General features: G+C 42.1%; 1 protein-coding gene across 4 annotated transcripts in view; it reads right to left on the bottom strand.

Annotated features, from left to right (window-relative positions):
* The window catches only part of LOC310749460 (ceramide synthase 3-like), an 87112-nt gene that overhangs the window by 61353 nt on the left and 13456 nt on the right, over positions 1–12303 (bottom strand). For 2 of the 4 annotated variants that reach the window (XM_083586413.1, XM_083586414.1), the window contains exons 6-7: positions 11590–11761; positions 6906–8100 (exon numbers count right to left, since the gene is read on the bottom strand). In XM_083586413.1, the coding sequence (XP_083442539.1) occupies positions 7212–8100; positions 11590–11761 (1061 nt within the window). In that variant the 3' untranslated portion in view covers positions 6906–7211. Of the gene's footprint in view, positions 1–6905; positions 8101–11589; positions 11762–12303 lie in introns of those variants that run through there. The other 2 variants (XM_083586411.1, XM_083586412.1) reach the window with 1 other exon arrangement.

The following is a 12303-nucleotide window of genomic DNA, read 5'->3' as shown; positions in this document are numbered from 1 at the left end:
GCCACCATATGCAGGTCTGTGGCAGTGCACATGTCTCATATTGTAAAATTTCTTCCCTGCTTCTCCTTTCACACTTAGGTAAAGGTAAAGGGACCCCTGACCATTAGGTCCAGTCGTGGCCAACTCTGGGGTTGCGGCGCTCATCTCGCTTCACTGGCTGAGGGAACCGGCGTACAGCTTCCGGGTCATGTGGCCAGCATGACTAAGCCGCTTCTGGCGAACCAGAGCAGCGCACGGAAACGCCGTTTACCTTCCCAGAGGAGCGGTACCTATTTATCTACTTGCACTTTGACGTGCTTTCGAACTGCTAGGTTGGCAGGAGCAGGGTCCAAGAACCGGAGCTCACCCCGTTGCGGGGATTCGAACCGCCGACCTTCTGATCGGCAAGCCCTAGGCTCCGTGGTTTAACCCACAGTGCCACCCGCGTCCCATCCTTTCACACTTGTACTTTATTCACACACACACCTCTGCCAGTGGAGAAAGGCCGTGCTTAGGTGGCAAAGCATGTTTCGAATGCAAAAGGACCCTAGATGAATCCCCAACATCTGCAGGTAGGAGTGGGAGAGACCCCCTGCCATAAACCTTGCAGAGAGGCTGCCAGTCAGTGCAAATAGTACTGAGCTAGATGAACCTACAGGCTGCCTCTGTATAAGGTGGCTTCCTCTGTTCCTCATCCCTTCCTCTCTATCGTTATTGAAAAATAATATTTTATCACTCTTTCTGATTTCTTTCAACACCTCCTCTGGCCCTTTCCTCTCAGAGGAGGAAGACCTCTTCTCTTCTCCCCCCCCCCACTGCTTTTACTCAGCATGCAGGAAGTAGCTGGCGCTTGCACTGGTACAAACAAAAGATTATGGTGAAGTCTGCAGTGCTGAGGCCCTAAAGAAGAAGAGAAGAAGAGGAGGAGGAGGAGTTTGGATTTGATATCCCGCTTTATCACTACCCGAAGGAGTCTCAAAGCGGCTAACATTCTCCTTTCCCTTCCTCCCCATACAACAAACACTCTGTGAGGTGAGTGGGGCTGAGAGACTTCAGAGAAGTGTGACTAGCCCAAGGTCACCCAGCAGCTGCATGTGGAGGAGCGGGAACGCGAACCTGGTTCACTACGAGTCCACCGCTCTTAACCACTACACCACACTGGCAGTTGGCCTACTGCTCTTCCCCAGGCCCATTATTTGAGAAATGTTACTAAGTGCATGTTACTAAGTGCATGTTACTAAGAAATGTTACTAAGAACTTAAGCCAGGAGACAAGGTTTGCCTGATAAATTATTCCACAGGCACTTAGGACCAAAGGTGTACAGTTGTACCTCGGGTTAAGTACTTAATTCGTTCCAGAGGTCCGTTCTTAACCTGAAACTGTTCTTAACCTGAAGCACCACTTTAGCTAATGGGGCCTCCTGCTGCTGCTGCACCGCCAGAGCACGATTTCTGTTCTCATCCTGAAGCAAAGTTCTTAACCCGAGGTACTATTTCTGGGTTAGTGGAGTCTGTAACCTGAAGCGTATGTAACCCGAGGTACCACTGTATAAATGACATAAACTATATACTCTAATTATTCTTGTGGGAAGGCTACTCAAGATATTGCAAGCATTGGGATCCCAGAGATGCCACCCTGTATCTCACAACTGGCAGCACCACAATTCTGGTCGGACAATTGCTGTGGTCTCTTGGGATTCTACCTCCGTTACTGGGAACCCTGTTGGACAGCCAACTCTGAGTCCACATACTTGATGCTGGGTGCCACAGACAGAAGAGAGCATAGAAGTGGGAACGTGTGGCCCTCCATATGCTGTTGGGACTCAAGCTCAAATCATCCCCAACCAACATGGCCAACTGTCAGGGATGATGGGAGTTGTAGTCCATCAACAACTGCAGGGCCACAGGTTCCCCATCCCTGTAATGTAAATTCTGCTGTTAATCCGTCCTCTTGTTTGGCTAAGTTTTGACTTTCAATGGCTTCTAAATGGCATAGGGGCGAGGGACCTATTAGAATGGTCTTCCGCCAGAGGCTAATGAATCCAAATGACTTCCTAGCCGTCCTTTATGTCAGGGACAGAAGCTGCCCACGCTAGAATAAGAAACCAATGACTCTGCCCAGTGTGGTGGTGAGTCACCAGAATTGCTTCTTGGCATGTTGTCCTAGTAATGAAGTATTCTCAGACTCTGGGATGGCATTGTGCAACAGGCTGGCCACTGGACTCTCCTGGACAGAAAGGTGACTGTAACTGTCATGGAAATAGTCAAGCGAGCACTGGCAGTTAGGGAACACTGTGGCCTTGCTGATTCCCTTGGAGATATATAGATATAGATATAGATACACACACACACACACACACACACACATAATTTCAACATAGCAAATTATCAAAACAAATCATCTTCATTATCCCCCCCATTTTCCCCCTCCCTCCCCCCTGTGACTTTCCTCAACTCCTCTCTCTGATTTCTCATTCAATGTTAACTTCTGCATATGATAAAACTGTATACATCCTTATATTATCTATCTTCTATGTTATCCCTCAATAAATTTGTGTGTGTTTATTCAAAACCTGCCAAGGAGTCCAATTCATTTTGTTGTCTTTTTAAAAAAATTGTGAAGGGTTCCCATTCTTCTTTGAAGTCACAGTTGTCCTTGTCTCGTAATTTGCATGTCATTTTCGCCAGTTCTGCATAGTTCATCAATTTCTCTTGCCACTATTCATTTGTCAGGGTTTCCTCATTCTTCCATCCTTGTGCAATCAAGACTCTTGCCGCTGTTGTAGCATACATAAAGAAGTTCTTTCTCTTCCTTGGCAGCTTTCAACATCCTTCTGGGAAGCCTCACAGTGCTGACACGGGGTGGGAGAGACACTATGTTGAAGTGACTCTGGTCATTCATCAATATTATTCTGGAGAAAGGGTGGGGAACTGTTTTCAACGATGCCACTCCAACCCACTGGGCCAGATAACAATGGGAGGCAATGCCAGAGGGCAAAAAAAAGAAGAAAAAAAGGTGAGTGGAGCAATTGACCTTTGTACAGTAGGGTACATTTCAGCCTTGCAATCCTCACCCGCTTATTCCATCTTGGCAAGCAAGAGATATTATTACAATACATATAGATATATTCAAGACCACCTTCCAGCCGGGAAGAACTACAGGAGGGCACGCAGCAGGACCAAAAAAGGTGTAGCCTGGGAAGAGTCCTGAGGGCCACACCTTGCTGTCTAGATCCAGCTCCCTGAAACTCGATGACTGTTGGAGCTAGATGTCACTAGATTCAACCAAGCAACAGACAATCCCGGCTCAGCACTTTGCAAGTCTAGGGCTGTCTACATAAAGAGTGCATTAAGTAAGATTCTTTCCAGGAAGGAACATATAGGCTATGCTTTTCTCAAGCGACATTCTCCAGGGCAATCCTGTTTGCTGAAGTAGCACAGCAAAAACAGACAACAAATTGCTTCGGCAATGTAATATATTTGGGTATCAAATTAAATATCTAACATTGTATGAATCTGCTTCTCACACTGTTTTATCTTAGATCTGTCTTCCTTGTCAATGCTTGGGCTTGGGGGAACGGTACAATGTTCTCAGACATTTTCAAGAGGTCAACGCAGCTTAGCCTCCCGCTATATAAAATGCAAGGTTACCCAGACCATGATGGAGGTGTGTGCAAAAAAATTCCACTAAATCAGTGATAGTACAGAAAAGATTATACCGTCTAATCTCAATGCTGTCACAAGAGCTGAGCCACTTGACACTGTTTGACTATGGTCACCTGCACAGCTAGTTTGGGGTGTTGGGCAGGAAGCCCAACATTTTGAATCAACCAACACCCCAGGTCTTCTTGAAAAAGCCTACTCCAGTCCATAGTTGCGGCACAGCCACCAGCTTCTACTAGACTTCTACTAGAAGTGTATGAACTACTGCAGGGGTAGCCTATGCGGCGTTCTTCAGGTGTCCCTGGACTACAGTTCTCATCTTAGGTTGCTGGGGAGCGGGGAGTCGGCCATCAAAGTTCCTCCCAGCCCAAGTGAGCCTACCTTGCTCAGCCCCAAGCTCGGAGGGAGGCTCTGGGAACTGGCGCCATGACTATAACCCCACCTTAATAAATAATAATAATAATAATAATAATAATAATAATAAATATTATTTATACCCCTCCCTGGCCAAAGTCTGGCTCAGGGCGGCTAACATCAGATATATAACATTGGTATAAAACTGAACAATAATTAAATTACCTCCTAAAAACAGGTCAAAATCAAATTAAAGTCTAATTAGATGGCTTTCCGCAGGGTTAGGGTTGGAAACAGTAAGTAACATGGGAAGTTAACCAGATTGAATAAGCTCACAGAAGTACTTGAAGGCAGCTTGCAAAGGGGCTGGACAGCTGCGGTGGGAGAGAGACAAGCAGGAGAGGGCTTTCTCTTCACAAACCCTTCCATTCTCAAGGGTGATCTGACTTCTCACCCTCTTATCTAATGTTTTCTACTCTACTCTCCCTTTGCTGCTCTCCAGTAATGAGGTTTCGGTGTTGCATTTAGTTTAAAAATGTATAAACCACCTTCAATCCAAAACTGGATTTCAGGGCTAAATACGAATAACTTTAAAATTACAAAAACTTTATAATATGAACTAACATTACAATTAAGAGGGATTGCACAATGCTTTCTTTTTAAGTGTTCTGTTCTACTTTATACTTATGTTTACATTTCCAGATTTGTTTTTTTTTCACAATCCTGGTGTCAACCATCTCATAAACATGATGAAAGATGGATGATTCCCTTTTCACAGAAAGGGAGATAAACGTTGAGAGAGCATAGTCCATAGGTTCAGCTGGGATTCCACCTTTAAATCTAATATTCCCTCTACTGCATCTCATTGTTCTAATTATTTGTAATACGCGTAAGAGCAAGCTCTAGTGCCTTCTTAAAACAGCAGCAATCCTCAGTTATTATAATGGAAAAATCCTATTGCCATGCTTAAAACTGGAAATTGCATTCAGTATCAATTTCACCTGAAAAACGAGATATTCATGTGCGGTAGCTTCCCATACACTCCCTGCTTACATCACTGACATGCAAAAAGATTTCCCAATTTGTACCTAAGCAAAGCATGGCGCTTAAGTCTGTACAACGTGCCAATGCAGAGTGGCTGAAGATAATCAAAGATGTTATCACAAAGAAATGTTATCTCCTACTATTTTTCCACCAGGTACATTACAAAAATACATTGTGCAGTGACAAAATGCTTTCAAATGAGAAATAATGGCACAATTTATTATGTAGATAACTCCTTGCCCTCCTTATATCTCCTTTCCAGGAAGAAACATTTCTGGTATGGGAAATACATTCTTTCCAAACCACACTATTTTGCAGTTTGAGATGTGTGATTTTCTCTTTGAAGCAGGTCGCTTCAAACTTTCCATCTCTCTCTCTTATTTCTCAACTGGCATAATTTATTATTACTATTATTTGTTCGCAGAATATGTACCTTCTCCTCCAACAAAAATGCTCCCAGGCTGGCTTACGTACAGTCAGTTAGAACAAGGCAATCCCTGCCTACAGGCTTACAACCTAAGGGGAAAGGGTCAGGGAGGGGAGAAGTGGGGAAGAGAGAATCAAATTCAAGCCAGTTCTTAAACAGTTGTTCTCAAAGACCAGCTGGCCCAGTTCAGGGGTAGGAGGTGCTCAAGAGACCTGGTCTGTTACAGCAGAGCTGATGGAGTAAGTTCTGCTTCCTGTATCTCCCACTGGGACAATCTAATAAAACACTGCTCCCAGGTGACAGTTGAGAAAGTGAGTTCTGCTTCCCAACTACATTCAGAGTCCACCCCATCACATTTAGGGCTTCACTGCAGCCTACTGCACCCCAGTGCTGCTCCCCTTCCAGTAATTCTCCTTGCCTCTTACCTGTTTCTCTCTCTTCCTTGCTCCAAGTAAACCTGTTGGTCCAGGCTTTTCCTGTGGAATCTTTGCAGAGATTTACCTCTGTATATACTAAGTTGCCCAATGTTTTGTAAGAAACTCAGTAAGTTTCAAACCTGCAACTGAACCCTATGGTTTTTTGGCATTTCCTCCTGAAATTGGTGTGTAACGGACATGTCCCTATGGACTGCATGACTCTGGGCATTTTGCATGCATGTATAACATTTGAACGCGGACCTATGTCGACATCATCACGGATGGACAACATTTGGCTTTGAGAATCACAATTTTTGCAGGCCTGATACGTATCAAGCAAGTTGTTCTTATATATCAGATGCAGCAGGTAAATGAAGAACAACATTTGCAGACCTGTGGTTACCCACCAAGCAGAACACAGTCCCCAGAGAAGTGCTGTGAAGTTTCAGATGCTTGTTTTTGCTGCCTGCATGGTGAAAAAGAGAAGGCTCGTTGATTCCCTGCTAAGCCATCATATATGGTAAGTGGACTGTGTTCACTTTGAAGTGGGGTAACAAGTTATAAAAGACTATTAGAGGCAGAATACTCCCAGGATCCAGATTTTCTGCAGCAGTCACAAGTAAGTGTACTTTTATCTCCTTTGCCCATGCCTTTCATTTCACCACCTTTTTAAAAGATTGAAACTCTTGAGCTGCATCAAATTCTGAGCAACAGGAGTTCCCTGCGCACCTCCAAAATTTGTTCAGGCTGGTCCCTCAACCTTTTGGAGCAGATTTTGAGGGTGCAACAAGGAGGGAGGTGAAGGAGAAGTTCCAATGTGCAGGAGGAAGTCTGTTGCATAAGCAGAACAGAAGTACTGGATAAAACAATTAACTTTGATTCTGTTTAATTATTTTATACACTGTACATGCTTGTGCAGAGATGGAGCACACAGCTGCCCTACTATCTCTTAAAAGTGATAGATATTCCTGTTGAGAAAGGTTATGCCTTTCCATTGGGATGGAATATCAAGGAGACCAAAAATAAAATTCAGGGTTTTATTTTTTTATTACTTTCTTTTTAAAAAGTCACCCCTAGTGGCTGAATTATACATACCCACAGGCAAGACCATATCCTCCAGTCAAACACTTCCACACTTAAACACATCAATGGATTAGTCATTATAAAAAGTCCGTGTTTCTCAGCCAGTTGGACCAGCTTTTAATGACCCATAGACAAATCCCAAAGAACGTGCCTCTGACCATAGGTTCTGATAAACTTTAAGCTTCTGGAAAAACTCATTTGAAAACTATTAAGTGGGAGAAGGGGGGGGATGGGCACTGCAGATCCTTAGACTTTGAACTTCTTTGAAGCAGATCTGTGCTCACTACTAATAGTGTCAACAGAAGTCAAGAGCTTCAGGAGTGCACTTGGATTGTACGGAAAGAGGTTCCTTCTGTGTAGTCTAGAAACCGACGCTTGCACTTGTTGGAAACACTTCACTGATTTTTGAAGCACCCCTTCTTCTGATCCAAGTTTATTTAGCAAAATTGTGGAGTGAAAAGGTGAGGAAGTATCCAAAGTCTCCTGAGGCAACACACATCGTTCTGTCCGGCCATCCAAATTCATAAGGCCAGTGACTTCTGCCCAAGCTCGATCTAAAGGTGTCTGCCTCATGTCTGCCAAACTCTCCTCTTCTATCCATTCCACCTCCGAATCTTCTGAGCTTTCATAATCCACCAGCCTTTGAAGGGCTCCCACCAAAGATGTATTATCAGACTCTTGCAAAAGGTTAGAACTGCTGGGTTTTACAGCTTGACTGTCAGTATGCCACAGTGCAGAAAAATTTGGGAAAGAGGTTGAAAGGATCTCAGTACCGGATGGGGGATCATATGAAGCATCCTGCAAATTTGAGTCTAGCCGGTAGGCACTTTTTTCTCGGCAGGGCAAGTTCACCATAGAAAAACTGAGCTCTCCATTAGAGGTGGTCTTGAAGTATTTAGAAATCTTGACAAAATGGTCCCAGTCTTGTACAAGAAGCTTTAAGTATCTTACAAAATATTCCAAGAAGCAGGTTTCAGATGAAATCAAGAAATCAAGTAGAACTGTGGCATCAAATGAAATACTTTTCAGCAGAAATAAGAAGATACAATGGGGATTGCAGCCATTCTGATGTGTAAAAGCAGCCCAGGTTCCATCATCAGAATGATATAAGGAAAGACCAGCTTTGTGCCAGAACCTAGAAAGTTAACAGTTGCAGAGTAAGCAATTCATTGCTTTTGAATCAGTGAACATTTTAGCAAAGTTCTGTTATTTACCATAGCCTGGTCCAAACATAATGAGCTTGGTCTAATACAGCATAGTTCAGTGTAATGTATGCTGCCCATGCACATCATCCTCCCTCAACATTTCCAGGGCTTGTCAAACCATAGTTTTCAATTATATCTAAACCAGGAAACTGTGGCTTAATCTCCTACTACAAAGCAGGCTATGAAACCAATACAGTGGTGCCTCGCAAGACGAAAAGAATCCGTTCTGCGAGTCTCTTCGTCTAGCGGTCTTTTCGTCTTGCGAAGCAAGCCCATTGATGGATTAGCGGATTAGCGCTATTAGCGGCTTTTAGCGGCTTAAGCGGCTTAGAAAAAGGGGGGGGAGGGAAAAAACCCCGCAGGAACTCGCAAGACATTTTCGTCTTGCGAAGCAAGCCCATAGGAGATTCGTTTTGCGAAGCACCTCCAAAACGGAAAACTCTTTCGGAGACAGTTAGAATGATGTTGGACTAAAATAAATGGTTACTATTAGTAATGATTATGACAAAGAGAATAAGGGTGATTAGCATAAATTTATAATAAAATAAGGTAAGATTTCGCTGAAAAACTGTAAGAATTTGGAATACAGAAACGGGAAGTAAGAGGAGGTCGAGGAAGAAAGGTTTAGAAATTGGGTTATGAAGTGGTACGTGTTTTTTGTTTTATTATTGTTGAATGTTTGTTTATGTATGTCTTGTTTTTGTTATATAAAAAATTGTTTAATAAAAATATCTTAAAAAAAAAAAGGAAAACTCTTTCGTCTAGCGAGTTTTCCGTCTTGCGAGGCATTCGTCTTGCGGGGCACCACTGTATATGCTGCGAGAAGTGAGGTTACAGGGAACCAGGCAGAGGGCTTTCTTGACAATGGCACTCGCCCTGTGGAATGCCCTCCCATCAGATGTCAAGGGGAAAAAAACTATCTGGCTTTTAGAAGACATCTGAAGGCAGTCCTGTTTAGGGAAGTTTTTAATGTTTGAAGTTTTATTCTGTTTTTAGTGTTCTGTTGGGAGCCGCCCAGAGTGGATGGGGAAACCCAGCCAGATGGGCAGGGTATGAATAATAAAATTTTATGATGATAATGATGATGCATCCTGGTTCGTGGTCAGTGATCTGGACTCATGAGGACAGTGCATTACTCCATGTTGTGAGCTTCCCAAGGATATCAGACTGTGTGCTGTTTGAGTAAAAATGCTTGCCTAGGTGAATCCTTTGCCTTATCCAGCAAAGCAATTCTTACGGTTTAAAATAAACAAAAAAATGCTGAACTTATTAGAATGATTTACTACGATGAATACTAAGCAAATCAGTATGGAAAAACAACATGCATAGTAGACATGAATGTGATGAAATACCTAGAGAAGGTTTTCCAACTATGTATTTTTTTTACCTGATCAAAAGGCTTATATTAATCAATGCTACAGTCTGCATTTATTCATTATACTTACAGCCCAGCTTTCAAAACAAAGGTTCCTGCTTACTAAAACACTACATGATTATTTCATTAGAATACAGCACATCAAAATATAAAACCAGAAATCCAATATGTAATGCAACAATTGCAATTCTGCAGCAGAGACACCTGTTGCTGTTTCTTATAAAAAAAACTCAGCCACCCCCACAAGCCCAAAGGACATGATACTCCTTGATTTGGTGTTGTGAAACTGTAATTCTTGAAGCAACAATACATTTCTATATTGTTTGGATAGTTCTGCACCTCTAATTCCCAAGATAAAAGCTTCTGGGTTGTTTGTTTTTTTACAAATGTTATCTTAAACATCTTTTTTTAACTCATTATATATCATTTCCCCGTAAGCTTTTACTTTACTACAAACCACCATACATGATAAAAAAATACCTTCTTTCTCTTTGCATTTCCACCACTTAATTCGATTTTGATTTATACATTTTCTCCAATCTATTAGGTGTTAGATACCATCTATATAACATTTCCATATAATTTTCTCTTAAAGCATAACGTATTGTAAATTTTATGCCCGTATTCCACAATTGTTCCCATGCTTCCATATCTGTATTATAACAAAAATATATTACTCAATGTATCATTGATGATTTTACTTGCTCATCCTTTGTCTCCCATTCCAATAATATCCTATACATTTTAGACAGCACTTTAGCATTACGTTCCAACAGGTGTCTTTCCAATTGTGATAATTGTTCTCCAAATCGTTTCATATCTGTCAGGGAACTGCCATCAGCTCAGAGGCGAGAGGTGGAAGGGCAGTTGTGTTACAGGGAGCCTCCGAAGATCTTGCGAAGCAGTTCTTCCTTGGGCAAGGAGGGAAGCCCCGCCTCCAGTGGGGAAGGGGCGCAGGGATCAGAAGATGCTAGGGAGAGCCTCAACACTAAGCCTGAGCAAAGCGGAGGGGAGGCAAGTCCCCCATTGCCAACGCCCACTTTACGCAGTAGGTTTGCGCACAGAGAGGGGAGGAGAAGGATGAGGGTCACACAACTGTTATGCTGGGGAAGGTATAAGGACCGCCCACTCCCAGATTCTGCTAGCGACTGAGCAGACATGGACTTGCGATGCTCCGCACTGTAAATAGTTTGTACAGATAATAAAGCCTGGAAAAGACATGTTGGAGTCTTGCCTGTTTGCTCTCGAGCAACCACACCAGTACCTGACAATATCTTTCTTAAATACTTCATTCAAATGACATTGTATCCATGTTGTTAACATTCTTGATAAATCCTTAAATTCATTTAATTTAAATTCTCCTCCATCCTCTCTTAATGAATTTCTATAAGTTGCCCACCTTCTGTCATAATCTTTTTCTTTACTCCTATGGCTTCCAATGGTGAAAGCCAAAGTGGTGTTTTTTCCTCCAATAGATTTTTATATTTATCCCATATATACAAATTTCTCCTAATTATATGGTTTGTAAATCCTTTATGTAATTTCACCTTTTCATACCACAAATAAGTGTGCCAACCAAAAACATCATGACCTTCTAAGTCTAAAATATGCAGATTTTTCCAATGTCAACCATTCATTCAACCAGCATTGACAAGATGCTTCATAATATAATCTCATATATGGCAGGGGAAAACCTTCTCTCTTTTTCACATTTATCAATATTTTATCTTTTCATTTTTTCCCTTGCCAGATATATTTAGAAATATCTTTTTTGCCATACATTGAAACATTCTGTCTTGCCAACCACCAGGATTGATTGAAACAAAAATAACTTTCTTGGTAATACATTCATTTTTACATGGCGTCCTTTTTAAACCCATTTCTACCTCTTACTCCTACTCCCTGAAGTTAGCTTCAGGCTGAACTGTTACCTGAAATACAGATGAAATCATTTTCTTATTTGTGATGCCCAATGTTTGTTTTTTTTAAATAAATGAATAAATAAAAGGTTTATGACTTCAGAAAAGTGAAAATGGACACTAACCTTTCAAACTTTAGATGAACTGTTAATAAAGTTTTCGCAGCTTCCAACATGTCGTCGTCTTGTTCTATGAACAGTGCAGAGAGCCATGCGCAAGGATGTTCAGATGCGTCAGATGACCACACATGGCTCTTTAAGAATGCCAGCAGTGGGTGCATAATACTCTCCAGATGAACTAAAAGCAAAAATGAGAAGGAGAAGAAAGGATCCTTGTGAGCCAAGCTCCCTTTAATCAAACTAAACATTCACTTTTGAGTGTTCCCAAGTGTGCCTTGTGCACATGCTCTAGACTGACTACTTATCACTAACTGCTCTACTAAAAGGTTTCAGAAGGAATGCAGAGGGAAAGTTTCAAGAAATAGTGTGAATTTGCATATTACCTCCAAATACCTTGTGATGGTAGGCAACTGGCAGCCTGTGGAACAACTCTGGCGTAACATTAATTTAAGTTCATTCCGAATTATCCTAATCCTGGCTAGATGATAAAACAGCCTTTTGAACCCAGGCAATCTTGCCAAACTTGGCTGGCAAAAGGAGTCAAAATTGCCAGAAATGCATCCATGCACCACCATAGTTTGTGCTCTCTCTGTGCCTCCCACTCCAGTGACAATATGGGCCTTTTAGGCTCAGTGGAGGTATAAGCAGGCAAGTAACAAATAAATTGTAAGTGGAAGAAAGGGGTTAATTTGTGCAACGGTAGCATCCCCTTTTGCACTA

The sequence above is a fragment of the Podarcis filfolensis genome, assembly GCF_964270895.1.
Source record: "Podarcis filfolensis genome assembly, chromosome: 14".
In the NCBI taxonomy this organism is placed as follows: Eukaryota; Metazoa; Chordata; class Lepidosauria; order Squamata; family Lacertidae; genus Podarcis; species Podarcis filfolensis.
This window is presented reverse-complemented; position numbering and strand designations above follow the sequence as displayed.